The 18,605-nt window shown below is 42.7% G+C and overlaps 1 protein-coding gene across 3 annotated transcripts in view; it reads right to left on the reverse strand.

Moving 5' to 3' along the window:
• Positions 1 to 3,315, reverse strand: part of tdrd1 (tudor domain containing 1) — a 75,041-nt gene extending 71,726 nt beyond the window's left edge. For 2 of the 3 annotated variants that reach the window (XM_055930796.1, XM_055930795.1), the window contains exons 1-2: positions 2,560 to 3,314; positions 1,852 to 2,009 (exon numbers count right to left, since the gene is read on the reverse strand). In XM_055930796.1, coding sequence (XP_055786771.1) covers positions 1,852 to 1,999 — 148 coding nt within the window. In that variant the 5' untranslated portion in view covers positions 2,000 to 2,009; positions 2,560 to 3,314. Of the gene's footprint in view, positions 1 to 1,851; positions 2,010 to 2,559 lie in introns of all 3 variants that reach the window. The other variant, XM_055930797.1, reaches the window with a different exon arrangement.
• Positions 3,316 to 18,605: the final 15,290 nt, after the last annotated feature.

Here is an 18,605-nt window from a genome sequence, read left to right on the forward strand (position 1 = left end):
TGACATATGTCCCCATTACCAGTAAAACATAATCAAACCTATTTATTTCACTTACTTGCTGTGCTGTTTCGTTGTTCATTTGTTCAGTCGTTTCATTCTCAACCAGGACTTCTACAGAACGCAGTTTGGGTCTTTGCGTGTCAAAGAAATACACGTCAAATAACACTATTTGACCAATCAGGACCTGAATATCACGTAATTTAACACGTTCATGAAATTTTTTACGTAGTTATTACACATTGATTACTTTCCTCGTAATTTAATATGTCACAATGATACCTATGCTATGATGCTGGTAAAGTTGTCTCACGCACCTACAGTGCTGGTCATAAAAAAAGCTAGCTAGCTCATGGATGCAAACAATATTCTTCCCCAAAAACATAGCAAAACGACATCTGTTTCAGTAGCTATAGTTAGCTAGGTGTCATCTAAAATAACCCTAATTTCTAAGACAGTTCTTATGTGATTAATGGTGGTCGGACCCATCTATGTGAAGCTAGCCACAATAAGGATTAGCCACAATAGTGGACTTTGAAGTTAGCCTTCAAAATATAAGTATTTTGTATTCATTTACATCACTGTCAATGTCATACTTTTATTTTGAAGGCAAACCGCAAATTCTATTATTGTGCCTAATCCTTATTGTGGCTAGCTTCGCAATGCGGTCAGGTCGAGCCTCACTAGCCAGATGAAGCTAGCTGGCTACTTGTAACGTTAGCTTTGTGCAACAATGTTAAGTAGCTGGCTAGCTATTTATTTTCATGAATTTAAGTTTAATTTCAATAGTTGAACAACAAGTGACAACCTTGCTAATACTTACTCACAAGGATTCCTAAATCATTGCTAAGAATAATGAAAATGACTGCAGTTTCTACTGGTCATCGTTTTCAGGCTGGTTGTATTGGTGCTAGCTAGGTACCAAGCTAAAGCTAGCTACCCCAGAAGTCCAACAAATTATGCTTTATTACAAACGCGGTATTGTAAACACATCGTTTGTGGCCGGTGTTTGCGTGTTTGTACAGTTTTGACAGAGCTACTGTATCTTTTTTGACAAGCAAAGATCCAAACGGCATTCAATAGTATGTATGTCGTGAAGCCAATAGCAGTGACGCCATTACCGTGTAACTCCGGTAGGGCAACATCTGCAAAATAGCACACTTGGTAGTGTGTACCGGTGCTCGACCAGTTGGCGAAAGCCAACGTCATCCACAACAGAGAACAGTTGATTGTTAAGGGCAATGAATTCAATTATCTTGGCTTTAATGGATTTCGCCTTTGAGTTGTCTCGCTGAAATTATCTTACTCTTACAAATGATTGCTCGACTTCTTGACTGCTCGATCCACACAGCAGACATAGTGGGCTAGGTTAGGAATGCTGTGTTGCACGTGTAGCGCAAAATTTTACGTGGCGTCATTACGCCATGTACCTACGTTATATAGGTATGCACGATAGCTTTGACATCAGTTATTAACGTCAGTGTTAAACTAGACACCAACCGATGTTGGCATTTTTAGCTAATATCGTCCGATTCCGATGTTCACCGATATATCATGACCTTTTCCAATCACTTGAAAATAAGATCTTATCCTCATGAAATAAAGTGTTCTGTGTTTGAGAAGCTTCTCTATAGCATGGAATCCAAAGTATAATACCAGAACCATAATATAATTTTGACCCCTAACACCCTACTAAAATCACTACAGTATTCATAACTGACAGACATTCTGCATGGCCATTATGAATATCAAGCAGCCATTACAGTTAAATAAATCCAGGAGCTGTATTTCGAAATGACATTTTCACTAATCAACAATCATTTGACACAATGCATAGCACATTCATACAAATACCATCCCCGTTGGAGCTCGCTAGAGGCCGGTCTGGTGTTGGGCCAGGGGCCCTTGGGGTTGCAGCGAGACCTGCTGGGCTGGTTGATGGCCTCCTCAAAGGCATGTTGGGTTGCACCACGTTTTGGAAAGTTTCACGGTTCATGATCATGCTGTCAACCCTAAATCAAAGAGCATATTAAAACAGTCTTAGCTACGTTGTTGAAACATTACCATATCACTACAAGATTGATTTGGCCCTTCGTTTGCGAGCAACCATGTAGCTAGCCAAGTTGTTTGACGAATGACTACTAGCTAGCCAACTGGTGGTGAACAGTTATTTTCCTCCAGCCTATCATCGTGGCAAGTTAAATGTGACTTCGAAATATAGCTAGCAAGATGTGTCCCAATATAACTAGCTAGTTAAGTGACCTTGAGTTTGCACCATATCATTGGAAGACAACTCTTCAATTAGTCTAACGTTACCTATCTAATCATTAGTTAACTTTCTAGTAAATTAACTGTTTAGCCAACTCCTGTAACGTTAACTAGTAACGAAATTAACTGGCTAACTCATCGAGACGCTAGCCGATTATTTTGTAGATAAACCCAAAGGCTGCATAAACACTAATTGAAATATAAGCCATTTATAGTGTAAACTTGAAAGGCGTCAATTTTTCCAATGAAAACATAATTCTTTCTTATGTCATTTCGTGATAAATTTGAATGTACCTGTCTTTCGCTGTCACACGTGGTGTTGTGCCTTTCCGTTTCTGATATCCACAAGACAATGTCCACGCGCTGCGCTCCAGATTTTGCGCGTGCCAAGTTGCTATTGTTTGTCTATATATCAAAAATATATTTATTGGTTTGGTATATACTTTGATGATGCTATTTAGATCATCTATGCACTCTCGAGACCTTTTGTTAATTAAAGAGGCAGTAGGGTAGACAAATTAATGGTGTTCGTTTTTCAAATGTGTTCTTTATTTAACCTGTCCAGGTGAGATATTTGGGTCGTTCTGTCGGAGGTGTCGGAAGTTCGTAGTTCTGACTGAGAAGTTTCACTAGAACGACCCTCCAAATTGTAATTTCAAGTGGCAAACTGAGGAAATGTTGTTTATGTTCCAAAATGCATACTTGTGTTTTGTTTAAAGCATATTCATAGGTTGCACCTCGGTGCACGCGATACAATTGCAATCAGTCGATATAATTGTCAACTATTATTAGAAATCAAGCGATATGAATCAGACAGTTGGGCGCCGCCTGACCCACTAGTTTGTCAGAAGGTTCAAATCAACGTTTCATATCTTGGTGTAGATGTACCGTACTAACAATGACACAATAACGCGAGATCACATTTCCAGCATGCCGACACCCAGACCTCCCTTTCCCGCCATAGGAAGCAACATGGTAATTGAAAAATAATAAGTGAGCATTGCATTGGCACAGCTGGCTAGCTTAACTGACATTGCTAGCCCGTGGTCGCGTTGCTAGCCATCGGGCCCGTTCCAGGATGCAGGTCTACACAGGTGCGTTCATTGCAAGGCTACGCACGGTTGCTTTGCAAACCCGCGGGCGCGTCGCTGGTCTACATGGGTGCGTTCCAGGGGTCTTCATTGCTTCATAACGGATACTAACAGATTAGCATAATTTGTTTTGATTATTTGATGATTTATTGGCCTCTACTTTTATAGATTTTTTTTTTTTACAAATCCCAAATCACTATTGCAGGGCTGATCAACTCTGTTCCTGGAGCTACTGTAACAGTATAACTTTACACTGTCCCCTCGCCCCGACACGGGCGCGAACCAGGGACCCTCTGCACACATCAACAACGGTTGCCCACGAAGCACGGTCGTTACCCATCGCTCCACAAAGGCCACGGCCCTTGCAAAGCAAGGGGCAACACTACTTAAGTCTCAGAGCAAGTGACGTAACTGATTGAAATGCTACTAGCGCGCACCCGCTAACTAGCTAGCCATTTCACATCCGTTACACTACCACCCTGTAGGTTTTCGCTCCAAACCCAGTAATAACTAACATGATTCAATTTATCAACCAGTTAGTTAGGAGCGCTAGATAAGGGTTTGAACAAAAACCTACACTCCCATTCAAACCCAGAATCGTATACTGAATTTCTCCAGACTTCCAAAACAAGATTTGGAAGGATGGCCACGCGAGGCTAGTGTTTAACATATAACCACATACTGGTGGTGTTCCTGCCTGATTACCTTGAAGACGTTGCATTGTATCAACCGATGGTTGTGCTCCATGTCATCTACTGTCGGGCATTACATTCCTATATCATATGATGTGGTTAGCTGATATGTTAAACCCCTATCCAAGCTTTGTGAGATCTGACAGGCGTTTGCAATGTAGTCAGGCAGGAATGGCACCCATATGATTTAGCAGAGCGGTATAGCAATCTAATGCCCGACTGCGCAGTTGATGACGTGACATGCAAATGACGTGCTATGCAACTATTGGTTGATGCAATGCATTATCTGCAATTTGGTCAGGGCCTGGAACATGATCCTCAACTAGCTGAATAAGGTATGTTAGGTTAGGGTTGGACTGAATACCCACAGGATGGTAGATCTCCAGGAAGAGAGTTAGGTAGATCTGTTGTAACCTATGTGAGTACTAGGTTGTATTTATTGGTGCGGACCGTAGCAGAATTCCCCTTTTCAATGGAAAACTAAAAATAAGCATTTCTTATAGTCCAAGTTCAGTTAGTCCCTTGCAGTTTCAGTCCATTTTCATTCTGTTTGGTGCCTATTGAATACGAGCCTGTACTGCCTCCAACCAAGTCCCAGGCTTTTGTGGGCACACTGCCCCACGACGACTCATTTGTTCTTCTATAGTTTCAGTTTAATTTTTGTGTAGAGAGTAGTCTCGTGCATTGGTCGTTGACCGATGGCCGACCCAGATCAAAAGGAATAATGTGACGGACTGGTCGTGGTCTCCCATCTCATCTGTGTGTAGTGTCTTTAGATTGTTCTGTTACACCGGTCACAGCAAGACTCTTTATTGCCACACGAACAGAGTTGGTGGTCATTTCTTTTGGTACAGCATGATAGGCAAAAACTCGCACAAAGTTTTAGTTCGAATTTATTAGTAGACAAGTAGAACATTTTAAGGCCCAGTGTGAATTGCATTGACTCTTGAATTCCAAGAGACAAAATAATATAGAACAGCAAAAGTACATGAAAAAAAACAGACATTAGGTTGGGCTGAGGCAGGAGGTTGGGCTGAGGCAGGAGATTGGGCTGAGGATGGAGGTTGGGCTGATGCTGGAGGTTGGGCTGAGGCAGGAGGTTGGGCTGAGGATGGAGGTTGGGCTGATGCTGGAGCTGGAGGTTGGGCTGAGGCAGGAGGTTGGGCTGAAGATGTAGGTTGGGCTGAGGCTGGAGCTGAAGGTTGGGCTGAGGCTGGAGCTGGAGGTTGGGCTGAGGCAGGAGGTTGGGCTGAAGATGGAGGTTGGGCTGAGGCTGGAGCTGAAGGTTGGGCTGAGGCTGGAGCTGAAGGTTGGGCTGAGGATGGAGCTGGAGGTTGGGCTGAGGTTGGAGCTGGAGGTTGGGCTGAGGATGGAGGTTGGGCTGAGGCTGGAGCTGAAGGTTGGGCTGAGGCAGGAGGTTGGGCTGTGGCAGGAGGTTGGGGTGAGGGTGGAGGTTGGGCTGAGGCTGGAGCTGAAGGTTGGGCTGCACCAGGACCTGTGTCTAATTCCCTGGAGGTTGTTAATAATATATGCAGGTACACAGAATATAATAAACATTAAGGACACCTGCTCTTTCCACGACATAGAATGACCAGGTGAATCCAGGTGAAAGCTATGATCCATGATTGATGTCACTTGTTAAATCCACTTCAATCAGTGTAGATGAAGGGGAGGAGACAGGTTAAAGAAGTATTTCTAAGCCTTGAGACAATTGAGACAGGGATTGTGTATGTGTGCCATTCAGAGGGTGAATGGACAAGACAAATTATTTAAGTGCCTTTAAATGGGGTATGGTAGTAGGTGCCAGGCGCACTGGTTTTTGTCAGGAACTGCAACGCTGCTGGGTTTTTCACGCTCAACAGTTTCCTGTATGTATCAAGAATGGTCCACCACCCAAAGGACATCCGGCCAATTATGAGAAGTCTTTGAGTCAACATGGGCCAGCATCCCTGTGGAATGCTTTCGACACGATTTCGACACCATGCCCTAACGAATTGAGGCTGTTCTGAAGGCAAAAGGGGAGGCGGGGGTGCAACTCAATATTAGGAAAGTGTTCTTAATGTTTTATAAACTCAGTGTAATTGTATGTTATGTAGTTACAGTGTGTATGTTTTGGATGTTATGAAGGATGCTTGGCTTAGTTCAATACTCAATTCCAGATAAACAACAGTGCACTGCACCTGACTTTGCACAGCAAATGTGTACTGCATGATAAAAGAGTAAAAGAGTAATTGTAGTCAATGACCAGAATCTTTGCTGGCGTAGAAAGTCAGTTCAGAATTAGATATTGGGTAAATGTGTGGAAACTCATTTACCACATTACGTAATGGATGAGGTGTTTCAGTGCAGACACTATATTAAAAACACATCTGTTTGACGGTATTTTTTCAAAGTGTACTGTGAATGTAGCCAACAAGTCAACCTATATTTTGTCTTTGATTATGAAGAACATACTTTAATACCTCACAATGTATTAATCTGTATTTATTTTCTTCCAGACATACACAGTCATCCTTGCAGTTGCAATGAACTTCATTATTACTTAGCCACAATTATTATTTTTTTTTTAAAGTGTTACTCAACATTGTGTTGGGTGTAATTACATTGATAGATCTAGTGAACATAGGATAAGCAATACTGAACTGCACTGGTTGGGCGTGACGGAGAGAAGTTGTCACTACAACCCTTACATCAAAGTTGTCTGAAGCGGAATGGAAAGTGCTATGCCCTGACCAGTTATTCAAAGGAAAATCCTCGTGTCTAATTTACATAAGGTTGATTAACTTACCGGCGTGGACCCAAAACAAACACATTCTTCACGTTTATAAACTACCTTTTTAAAGTTTTATTGCTACCATGGTGTTCATTTTTACTGAAGTGTATACAGTATATCAAATTTACATGACAATGATCCACATCATATGGGTCAGACTGTTCTATACCACTTAGCCCAAAACATTATAGCCCAGAGGTTGTAAATAAAACCTTTAAAGGTTGGTATGATTTGTATTATTATGATAGGGCTCTGAAACCCATAGCCGATTGGCTTCAGACTGAGCATTTCACACTGGAAATGGCTGCCGACAGTGAACTCAAGTTAGGGGTTATATTTAATGTCAGACTGTCCTATACCACTTAGCCCAACACGTGATACCCCAGAGGTTGTAAATAAAACCTTTAAAGGTTGGTATGATTTGTATTATTATGATAGGGCTCTGAAACCCATAGCCGATTGGCTTCAGACTGAACCTTTCACACTGGAAATGGCTGCCGACAGTGAACTCAAGTTAGGGGTTATATTTAATGTCAGACTGTCCTATACCACTTAGCCCAACACGTGATACCCCAGAGGTTGTAAATAAAACCTTTAAAGGTTGGTATGATTTGTATTATTATGATAGGGTACTAAAATCTATTAGCCGATTGGCTTGAAACCATGCTTGAAACAGAACGAGCCATTCGCCTATATGGAGAAATCATGTAGCACAATGGAACGAGCCACAATTGAAAGCTATGGTGTAGTTTACAATGCACTGCTGGAATGGGTTAAGTGTATATTCGATTCATAAAATGATTTTCATCGATACACTGGGTCACATTTATTTGGATAGTCCGGATTTTTCATCTGTAGATGCCCAAAAGATAGTCATACTATTAATAAACGTTGTGTTCTGCCCTCACAATGTGTAAGCTACAAAGCTTGGCAGACAGCTTACACTCTTCCAATGAAGAATCAGGGAGACACTGGTGCCGTTAAGAATCTTTAGTTGAATATATTTTGTTTGTAAAACTGTAACAGATACAGAAAGGAGAAAAGGTATTAGACAAATCACTATATACATTCACACAAATTGATACAAATAAAAAACAGCATTTCTATCACGAGTTGGCAGTAAGAAAATAAGCTGAAAGGAATTTTATAATAGCTGTACATTATAGGAACACCTGTAATTACAAAAGTACAATGATTGTCATAGCTGTCGCTCTCCTCATCCTCAGATGAGGTGAGGAGAGAAGGATCTTCAGACCAACATGCGGAGTCAGGGAAATATGCCATCTTTATTTATAAACAATGATGAAGATGGTGACACGAAACAAAACAAAACACTTTCAAAACTTACAAAATAACAAAACGATGTTGACGCAACCTGAACATAAACTTACATAGACAAACGTAAACTCACGAACAGGAACGTACATCGAAACAGACGAACAGCCAAACAGCTCCGAAAGTGAATATATCGAACACAACGACGAAAGACATCACAGGAGACAATCACCCACAAACAAGCAGTGAAAATGCCCTACCTAAATATGACTCTTGATTAGAGGAAAATGCAAACCACCTGCCTCTAATCAAGAGCCATACCAGGCAAACCGAAACCAACATAGAAACAGATAACATAGACTGCCCACCCAAAACACATGCCCTGACCATAAACACATAAAAAACAACATAAAACAGGTCAGGACTGTTACAATGATTCATGTTTTGCATTAGTTTGAGATTAAGAATCAGTGGTAGACTGATAAGTGCATGAAGAGGTCAACTGTACAAAAGTCATATGCCTGTTTGTTGAAACTATACTTTCAGTTCCTGTTGATACTAAACTCAGCAAAAAAAAGAAACGTCCCTTTTTCAGGACCCTGTCTTTCAAAGATAATTCATAAAAATCCAAATAACTTCACAGATCTTCATTGTAAAGGGTTTCAACACTGTTTCCCATGCGTGTTCAATGAACCATAAACAATTAATGAACATGCACCTGTGGAACGGTCAGTAAGACACTAACAGCTTACAGACGGTAGGCAATTAAGGTTGCAGTTATGAAAACTTTGGACACTAAAGAGGCCTTTCTACTGACTCTGAAAAACACAAAAAGAAAGATGCCCAGAGTCCCTGCTCATCTGGGTGAATGTACCTTAGGCACTCTGCAAGGAGGCATGAGGACTGCAGATGTGGCCAGGGCAATAAATTGCAATGCCCGTACTATGAGACACCTAAGACAGCGCTACAGGGAGACAGGACGGACAGCTGATGGTCCTCGCAGTGGCAGACCACGTGTAACAACACCTGCACAGGATCGGTACATCCAAACATCACACCTGCGGGACAAGGACTTTCATAAATTAGGTGCATTACCGCCACCGAACTCATTCATCTTTCAGTAACCTGTGTGCTAGTATTTAAACAGACAGCTCGGTGCTTTCAACATGTCAATACCTCTCATAAATACAAGTAATGATGAAGTCAACCTCTCCTCTACTTTGAGCCAGGAGAGATTGACATGCATATTATTAATGTTAGCTCTCTGTGTACATCCAAGGGCCAGCAGCGCTGCCCTGTTCTGAACCAATTGCAATTTTCCGAAGTCCTTTTTTGTGGCACCTGACCACACTACTGAACAGTAGTCAAGGTGCAACAAAACCAGGGCCTGTAAGAGCTGCCTTGTTGATAGTGTTATTAAGAAGGCAAAGCATCAATATGTATCAATGTTTTGACCATGACAGTTTACAATTTTGGGTAACTCCAAGCAGTTTAGTCATCTCAACTTTCTCAATTTCCACATTATTTATTACAAGATTTAGTTGAGGTCTGGGGTTTAGTGAGTGTTTGTCCCAAATACAATGCTTTTAGTTTTAGAAATATTTAGGACTAACTTATTCCTTGCCTTCCTTGAAAATAACTGCCGCTCTTTGTTAAGTGTTGCAGTCATTTCAGTCACTGTAGTAGCTGACATGTATAGTGTTGATTCATCCGCATACATAGACAGTAGTCAGTAGTAAAGATTGAAAAAATAATGGGTCTAGATGTAACAATTTAACTTTAGTCCGTCCCCTCGCGCAAACCAGGGACCCTCTGCACACATCAACAACAGTCACCTACGAAGCATCGTTACCCATCGCTCCACAAAAGCCACGGCCCTTGCAGAGCAAGGGGAACCACTACTTCAAGGTCTCAGAGCAAGTGACGTCATCGATTGAAAGGCTATTAGCGCACACCACCGCTAACTAGATAGCCATTTCACATCGGTTACATAGACAGCTGCCCTGGGTAATTCCTGATTTTACCTGGATTATGTTGGAGAGGCTTCCATTAAAGAACACCATCTGTGTTCTGTTAGACAGGTAACTCTTTATTCACAATATAGCAGGAAGTGTAAAACCATAACACACGTTTTGCCAGTATTGAGAGTTTTCCAGACCATGTGTGTTAATTATTAATTGTAGAAGAGCTAGTAAGATGGGTGCACTCTATATGTGCTCTGGGTCATTAGACACCATTAGACATGCACCTGTCTGGGGTTGTCACGCCCTGGCCTTAGTTATCTTTGTTCTCTTTATTATTTTGGTTAGGTCAGGGTGTGACGAGGGTAGTTTGTGTGTTTTTGTCTCGTCTAGGGTGTTTGTACTGTCTAGGTTTTTTTTGTAGAGTTATGGGGTTGTGTTCATTATAGGTGTTTATGTAAGTCTATGGTTGCCTAGATTGGTTCTCAATTAGAGGCAGGTGTTTATCGTTGTCTCTGATTGGGAACCATATTTAGGCAGCCATGTTCTTTGGGTATTTTGTGGGTGATTGTTTCCTGTGTCAGTGTTTGTGCCACACGGGACTGTTACGGCTTGTTCACGTTTATTGTTTTTGTATTGGTGTTCATAGTTCAGTTTTCTATATTAAAACATGGATACCTACCACGCTCTTCATAGGAAGAGGGGGAAGACAGCCGTTACAGAATCACCCACCCAGCTCATGTCCTGACCAACTAAACAAAGACTAAACAAAGGAAATAAGGTCAGGAACGTGACAGGGGTGTGGACATGACTGGTTATTCCTGTAACTGTGTTATGGCCTACTATGTACTGTTGCTATGGTTATACCTCTTAGGTTTTTTTCCAGAACATGGGTGTTCCTTTCAGAGGAGTTAGCAGGATGACATGTCTGGTTACTTATGTAAAGTACCTAAGACTGTTGCTAGGATCCTACATTTATGCACCTGTCCTAGTCGAAAACATGTCTGTCTATTTGAACTATTTCTGTGGCTCTCTGGGTTCTGTGCTCTGATGTGAAACCAAACTAATCTTAGTGCAAGGCAAGGCAATAAGATAATGGTGGCTAAAGGCCAGAGGGGATGAGTCATTAAGAGAAGTTACTATGGGTATGACGTAAGGAGAAAACATTTATAAGAAGTCTGTGCCAAGATTGGAGAGGGAGTTGCTTCATGAATCAGCTCGGCTTTTGTTATATTGTAATAAAAGTCTATTTGAGCGTGTCTTTGTCAAGGAGGAGAATCAGGAAAGTGCTGTATAATCAGGTGTTTGATAATGGGACTGCATAGACGATAGATAGTCATATCCGTGAATACCGCCATATAAATGGATTGATAGAGGTCTGCTCGGACAGGAAATGAAATCTGTAGTTACGACTCTATAAATAGATGAATAGAGGACTGTGCAGACAGGAAATGAAATCTGTAGTTACCACTCTATAAATAGATGAATAGAGGACTGTGCAGACAGGAAATGAAATCTGTAGTTACCACTCTATAAATAGATGAATAGAGGACTGTGCAGACAGGAAATGAAATCTGTAGTTACCACTCTATAAATAGATGAATAGAGGACTGTGCAGACAGGAAATGAAATCTGTAGTTACCACTCTATAAATAGATGAATAGAGGACTGTGCAGACAGGAAATTAAATCTGTAGTTACCACTCTATAAATAGATGAAAAGAGGACTGTGCAGACAGGAAATGAAATCTGTAGTTACCACTCTATAAATAGATGAATAGAGGACTGTGCAGACAGGAGATGAAATCTGTAGTTACCACTCTATAAATAGATGAATAGAGGACTGTGCAGACAAGAAAATAAATCTGTGGATACTGCTCTGAAATAAATGTACCCATCGAAGGAATATGATACTAGATGTTTGAATAGTAAGGATAAATTGGAAAAATACATGAACATTATAGTAACTTAGTAATAAATGTTAAAACGACATGAGCGAATGCCCGGCGAGGCCATTAAAAATTGTATACTGTATTGAAAGGTGGAAGAATATACATTATATAGAAATTGGAATATTTGAAGTCAGAATATATTCAGAAAGAGAGAACAATCTAAGTTGTTTAGTTATTCTAATAGTTTTTTTTAATTGAACTTGTTATTTTTGAATCACGTGTTCACAGGGAAAATGACAAGTTCCCTGGGGGTTATGGTCTTTGGGTAAATATACAGAGGTACTGTGTTCAATCTGCATATAGAAGTGAAAATATATGTTATTAATGTCAAGCCCTGACCATAGATTGCTTTGTATGTTTGTATGTTTTGTTTGGTCAGGGTGTGATGTGGGTGGGCATTCTATGTTGTATGTCTAGGTTGTCTGTTTCTATGTGTTTGGCCTAGTATGGTTCTCAATCAGAGGCAGGTGTCAGTCGTTGTCTCTGATTGGGAGCCATATTTAGGTAGCCTGTTTTCCTTTGGGTTTTGTGGGTGGTTGTTTCCTGTGTCTGTTTTTTCACCATATGGGACTGTTTCGTTTTCGTTTTGTATTTCACGTTGTTATTTTGTTTCTTAGTGTTCAGTTAATAAATTGAATATGGACACTTACCACGCTGCGCATTGGTCCTCCTCTTCTCATTCCAGCGACGAGCGTTACAATTAAGGGATGACAGTTACTTTGAATGGATTGTGGTATATGTGTAACGACCTGGGTGTCGGGGGGTGTGAAATCAGACGCAGGAACAGCAGAGCTTCAATGCGGTGATTTTTAATTCCCAACCGGCAAACCAAAATGTCCAACACGGACTTACTGGGTGTCATAAACACCTGTCTACTAATACGGGAGACAGACCCAGTATACAATACAATACACCACTCCCGAAATCCACAGCTACAGACGAACAATCCCGCACAAATAAGCATACAGGCTGGCTGACTAATAAAGCCACACTAATTACCAATTAACTCAAACCAGGTGATACAAATAAACACATAAGGAGGGGGAGGAAAAAGAGTCAGTGGCAGCTAGTAGGCCGGTGACGACGACCGCCGAGCACCACCCGAACGGGAAGGAGAGCCTGCCTCGGTTGAAGTCGTGACAATATGTATTGATGATTTCATTTTTGTTTTTGTTTCAATATAAAATTCACCAGATTAGGACACTGGAGTGTGGCATTCTGCGAGGGTTAGGTTGATTACTTCATGTTCTGGTAACTCATCCGAGAGGTCACCAGTAGAATAAGGGAGTTATCATGGAAGGTGACGTCAGATCGTGTCTTAATGCATGGTAGGGATAATTTGTCCACAGATAGTGTGAATGAACCTCAAAACCCTCCCTAACTGGCTGAAGAGTGAGGGACAAATGTGTGTTATGTGACAGTGACTTCTAACACTTCTAACTGTGTCCGTTGGGAAGATGACCTGTGAACTACACTGCTCAAAAAAATAAAGGGAACACTTAAACAACACAATGTAACTCCAAGTCAATCACACTTCTGTGAAATCAAACTGTCCACTTAGGAAGCAACACTGATTGACAATACATTTCACATGCTGTTGTGCAAATGGAATAGACAAAAGGTGGAAATTATAGGCAATTAGCAAGACACCCCCAATAAAGGAGTGATTCTGCAGGTGGTGACCACAGACCACTTCTCAGTTTCCCATGCTTCCTGGCTGATGTTTTGGTCACTTTTGAATGCTGGCAGTGCTCTCACTCTAGTGGTAGCATGAGACGGAGTCTACAACCCACACAAGTGGCTCAGGTAGGGCAGCTCATCCAGGATGGCACATCAATGTGAGCTGTGGCAAGAAGGTTTGCTGTGTCTGTCAGCGTAGTGTCCAGAGCATGGAGGGGATACCAGGAGACAGGCCAGTACATCAGGAGACGTGGAGGAGGCCATAGGAGGGAAACAACCCAGCAGCAGGACCGCTACCTCCGCCTTTGTGCAAGGAGGAGCACTGCCAGAGCCCTGCAAAATGACCTCCAGCAGGCCACAAATGTGCAATTTGCCACAAATGTGCAAAATTATTTGTTGTTAGAGTACTCACAGCTAGGGGTTAACCATGTTTGTTATCTTTTGTTTTACAATGTATTCAGACTTTTAATGTTGGTCACATCCATGGGTGATGTGCAGATATATTACATTTTTGTTTTCTCTCTTTTCTTGTTTTGTCAATTTGTTTTTTCGTTTTGTGGAACATACGTGTCTTTATTGTTCCTGACGAGGGACTGTTATATATTGACTAAATTGATTTGCGAATGTTTTAGTATGTTTCTAACTGTGGCAGTAAATTAGGAGTAGTGACTAATGTGTTATGGGTTAGATGGACTGGGTTAGGGGATCTGAGGGGGGCTCATCAATTAAGGTTGTGGTAGTAGAGGGGTGTCATTTCCAGAGACGATGTATATTGTTACAGGAGATTGCTCATAGGAGAGGGAGGACAGCTGGCTGTGTAAAATATGGGGACAATTAGGAGTAAATGGAATATTACACATACCTAGATTATGGTGAGAGTAAAAGTGATAGTGGTGGCATTTTGAACACTATGGTAAAAGTTGAAGAAACTTATGACTTAGACTTTTGTTAGGTTAGATATTCTTCCAACTCATTGGTATTTTTCTTAATTTTTAACAGCTGGAAGACACTTGACAGATTACATGCAGTAGTTATTCTTATGGCTGTTGCTGTAGAGACCGTAATTAAAGAAGGCTATAGTTATGTGCAAATGTATCTGTAGCAGGAGGTGAGGTGTTTGAGACAGAATGTTTACATTGGGCTGTTATTTACATGTAACAAATGAGTGATCTTGCCATAAGAAGAGAGTCTGTTGTCAGGAAATGACCCATGTGTGGCAGTGTGTATGGTCTCAGATGAAAGCAGCACATAAGACGACAGAGATAAGAAAGGGCATGGGCTGAATTCTGGAGATTTAGTGTACATCAAGATACACCAGGCTGGGGGTGTTGGGACAGCGTTGGTCTGGTCCACACACAGTGCTCCATACAGCATCTGCAGCGGTAAAGATCATCATGTCTTCGGTGGGTGCATTGTTCTCACGAGAAGTAAGGTCCAGCTGCATAATGGGTGAGCTTGGAGACACCATGACAGAGAAAGTGGAGCTAAAGAGAGAGAGAGAGACTAGATTACACTGTAGACATGCAGATGGGTTGGGTCTAGGAGCTACTTTAACATCATAGTTGGGTTGGCTGCTTTGTTGGTTAATGCATCATATGGAAGAGGATAGATGTTGGGGTAATTGTACTCCTAACGACATGTTGAAGGCATTGATGTGAAAGCATATACAGTGCTGTTACCTCAAGAGGATGTATCGTTGATTAGCGATACGCACTTGCATATCAGGTGATGGCCCTATCAGGTGAAATGGAGGAGATGGGGAACAAAGTGATAATGACATGACTTGGGAACACCTCTCGGAACCTGGGGCCGAAAGGGGAAGACTGGGCGAAAGCATGAGGAGGCTTTTTAGGTCCTTCATTTTTGTGGAGTCCAGCAGAAAGTATCCTGGAGGCATAGAGTCAGGTGAAGAGAGGTTGGGAATTGTCATGGTCTCAGACTTTGGTTTTCATGCATCTATACTTATGCATAACTTATCACATTGTTAATACTGTTATGTTTTGTGTTTTTTGTTGCTTTCCAAGTCTTGTGCTATCAGTCTCTTAGGAACCAGAAGGAGAAAGTGGAGAAACTAAAAGCAGCTCAGCTGAAGTGAAGGAAGTCAGCAGCTTCAGCTGGAATGTCATTCTGTTGTGTGATGAGAGATGGAAATAAGATTGTATATGGTGTGATCATCGAACAGAGGCCATAAGTCTCTGAGTTTGAAAGCCTCACGGAAAGAAGGCAAAAACCTGAACCAGGACCAGAGGTTCCAGGTCCGGTGATCCCAGGGGCTACATCCGTGTGTTCCGGGGGAAGTGGAACAAGCCAAGGCGAGAGGGTCCCTACAAGGTGGTCCTAGCAACACAAACAGCCGTCCAGGTGGAAGGAAGCACCACGTGGTACCATCTAAACCACTGCACCAAAGATCCAAGGGTGATCGAACAACCATTGAGTCCGGAGGGAACGGAAGGAGAGGATGCTGATACTCCAGGCAGAAGCCCGGAGGAAACGGAGGAGAGGATGCTGATACTCCAGGCAGGAGTCCGGAGGGAACGGAGGAGAGGATGCTGATACTCCAGGCAGGAGTCCGGTGGGAACGGAAGGAGAGGATGCTGATACTCCAGGCAGGAGTCCGGAGAGAACGGAAGGAGAGGATGCTGATACACCAGGCAGGAGTCCGGAGGAAACGGAGGAGAGGCTGCTGATACTCCAGGCAGGAGTCCGGAGGAAACGGAGGAGAGGATGCTGATACTCCAGGCAGGAGTCCGGAGGGAACGGAAGGAGAGGATGCTGATACTCCAGGCAGGAGTCCGGAGGGAACGGAAGGAGAGGATGCTGATACTCCAGGCAGGAGTCCGGAGGGAACGGAAGGAGAGGATGCTGATACTCCAGGCAGGAGTCCGGAGGAAACGGAGGAGAGGATGCTGATACTCCAGGCAGGAGTCCGGAGGAAACGGAGGAGAGGATGCTGATACTCCAGGCAGGAGTCCGGAGGGAACGGAAGGAGAGGATGCTGATACTCCAGGCAGGAGTCCGGAGGGAACGGAAGGAGAGGATGCTGATACTCCAGGCAGGAGTCCGGAGGGAACGGAAGGAGAGGATGCTGATAATCCAGGCAGGAGTCCGGAGGGAACGGAGGAGAGGATGCTGATACTCCAGGCAGGAGTCCGGAGGAAACGGAGGAGAGGATGCTGATACACCAGGCAGGAGTCCGGAGGGAACGGAAGGAGAGGATGCTGATACTCCAGACAGGAGTCCGGAGGGAACGGAGGAGAGGATGCTGATACACCAGGCTGGAGTCCGGAGGAAACAGAAGGAGAGGATGCTGATACTCCAGGCAGGAGTCCGGAGGGAACGGAGGAGAGGATGCTGATACTCCAGGCAGGAGTCCGGAGGGAACGGAGGAGAGGATGCTGATACTCCAGGCAGGAGTCCGGAGGGAACGGAAGGAGAGGATGCTGATACTCCAGGCAGGAGTCCGGTGGGAACGGAGGAAAGGATGCTGATACTCCAGGCAGGAGTCCGGAGGGAACGGAAGAAGAGAAGAATCACGGCGCAACACCCAATAGTCAACAGATACACTCGCCTGAAGATCCGGAGAGTTCAGGGATTAGGAGGAGTGACATGCCTGTTGCTCCTGATGACACACCTACTCTGGCAGATACCCCTGACGGAGGCGCTGTCCTCACATGGTCTGTCTGACAGACAGTGGAAATCAAAACAACTGAAGAATGGTAAAATGGCCTTGACAGCAACAGCAGCAAACCTAGGAAACATGGTAATAGATCCACTTATAACTACAGAGTATGTCAGAAGTAGGGTAAGAAAACAAGTTTCTATTAAATCTCCTTTGGATAAAAGTAGGATTAGCATCCCCATTCCATCACAAATAATAATGGATGCAGAAGTTCAGAGGTCCCTCTCAATTAGGAGAATCAGACCTCTACCAGAAACAGCAGTCTGTGGATGGACCCATCATCAGACGGTGGGAGAAGCCATCTGTGACAAAAGGATGTAATATAAAAAATTAACAAAGGAGAAGCGAATTGGCTGATTACCATGGACAAGTGTGTTCAAAAGGAAGGTGAAGAATATATAATAGAAATAGTTAGCACTAAATGGTCTGAAGGGAATAGTGTGTCTATTATCCAGCTTGACCCCAACCTAGAGCCTCTGACAAGACAGACAGCAGTAATGTAGTAAAAACAACAGCAGCAATGGCTGTAGTAAAACAACAGCAGTAACAACCCAGCTACCGTCCACTGCCATTAGAGATAGGTCAGAAACGTCAGTGTCAGTTGGGTAACTCCAAAACATTTGGAACCCTCCAATCAATCCCAGTAGTTTACGTCCAGAAATGGTGACTGTAATTCCGATTGGTGATTCAACCCCAAAACAATACAAGGACAAAATAGTAAAGAAAGTAGCAAGTAATGAATGGTATGAATGGGCTCAATATACAGCGTATAAATTAAGATTGACAAATTGCTTATTGTGTGCACCTTCTCCACGAAAAGAGTTAGTGGTGGTACCTAATCCTTCTGATTATAGGGAATGTGGTGACTTTAATAAAAACTTTTGTTATTTGAGGGAGTCAGAAAGGCCTTATTGTCCAGCTGAATGTTTGTCATATTTAGGAAATCGACACGATCACAGATATTACAACCAAACAGGCTGGGGAAAATGGTGTCAAGACTTGGATGTACGGGTGGAAGCACAGAAGTTAGAGACCCCATCTAAATGTTGAATAGATTATAAACAACCATTAGAATGTTTTAACAGCACAGAAGGACAGCATGAGATGGGGAAGTTTAGAGGCACATGTGAGACCACATGGCACTTAACTAAGAACACCAATTGGAATGCAGACACACCAAAAAGGGCTATGTATCAAGCAGCTGGAAGTTGGGTGGGAACAGTAATTACGCCTGATAG

The sequence above is a fragment of the Salvelinus fontinalis genome, chromosome 8, assembly GCF_029448725.1.
Source record: "Salvelinus fontinalis isolate EN_2023a chromosome 8, ASM2944872v1, whole genome shotgun sequence".
NCBI lineage: Eukaryota > Metazoa > Chordata > Actinopteri > Salmoniformes > Salmonidae > Salvelinus > Salvelinus fontinalis.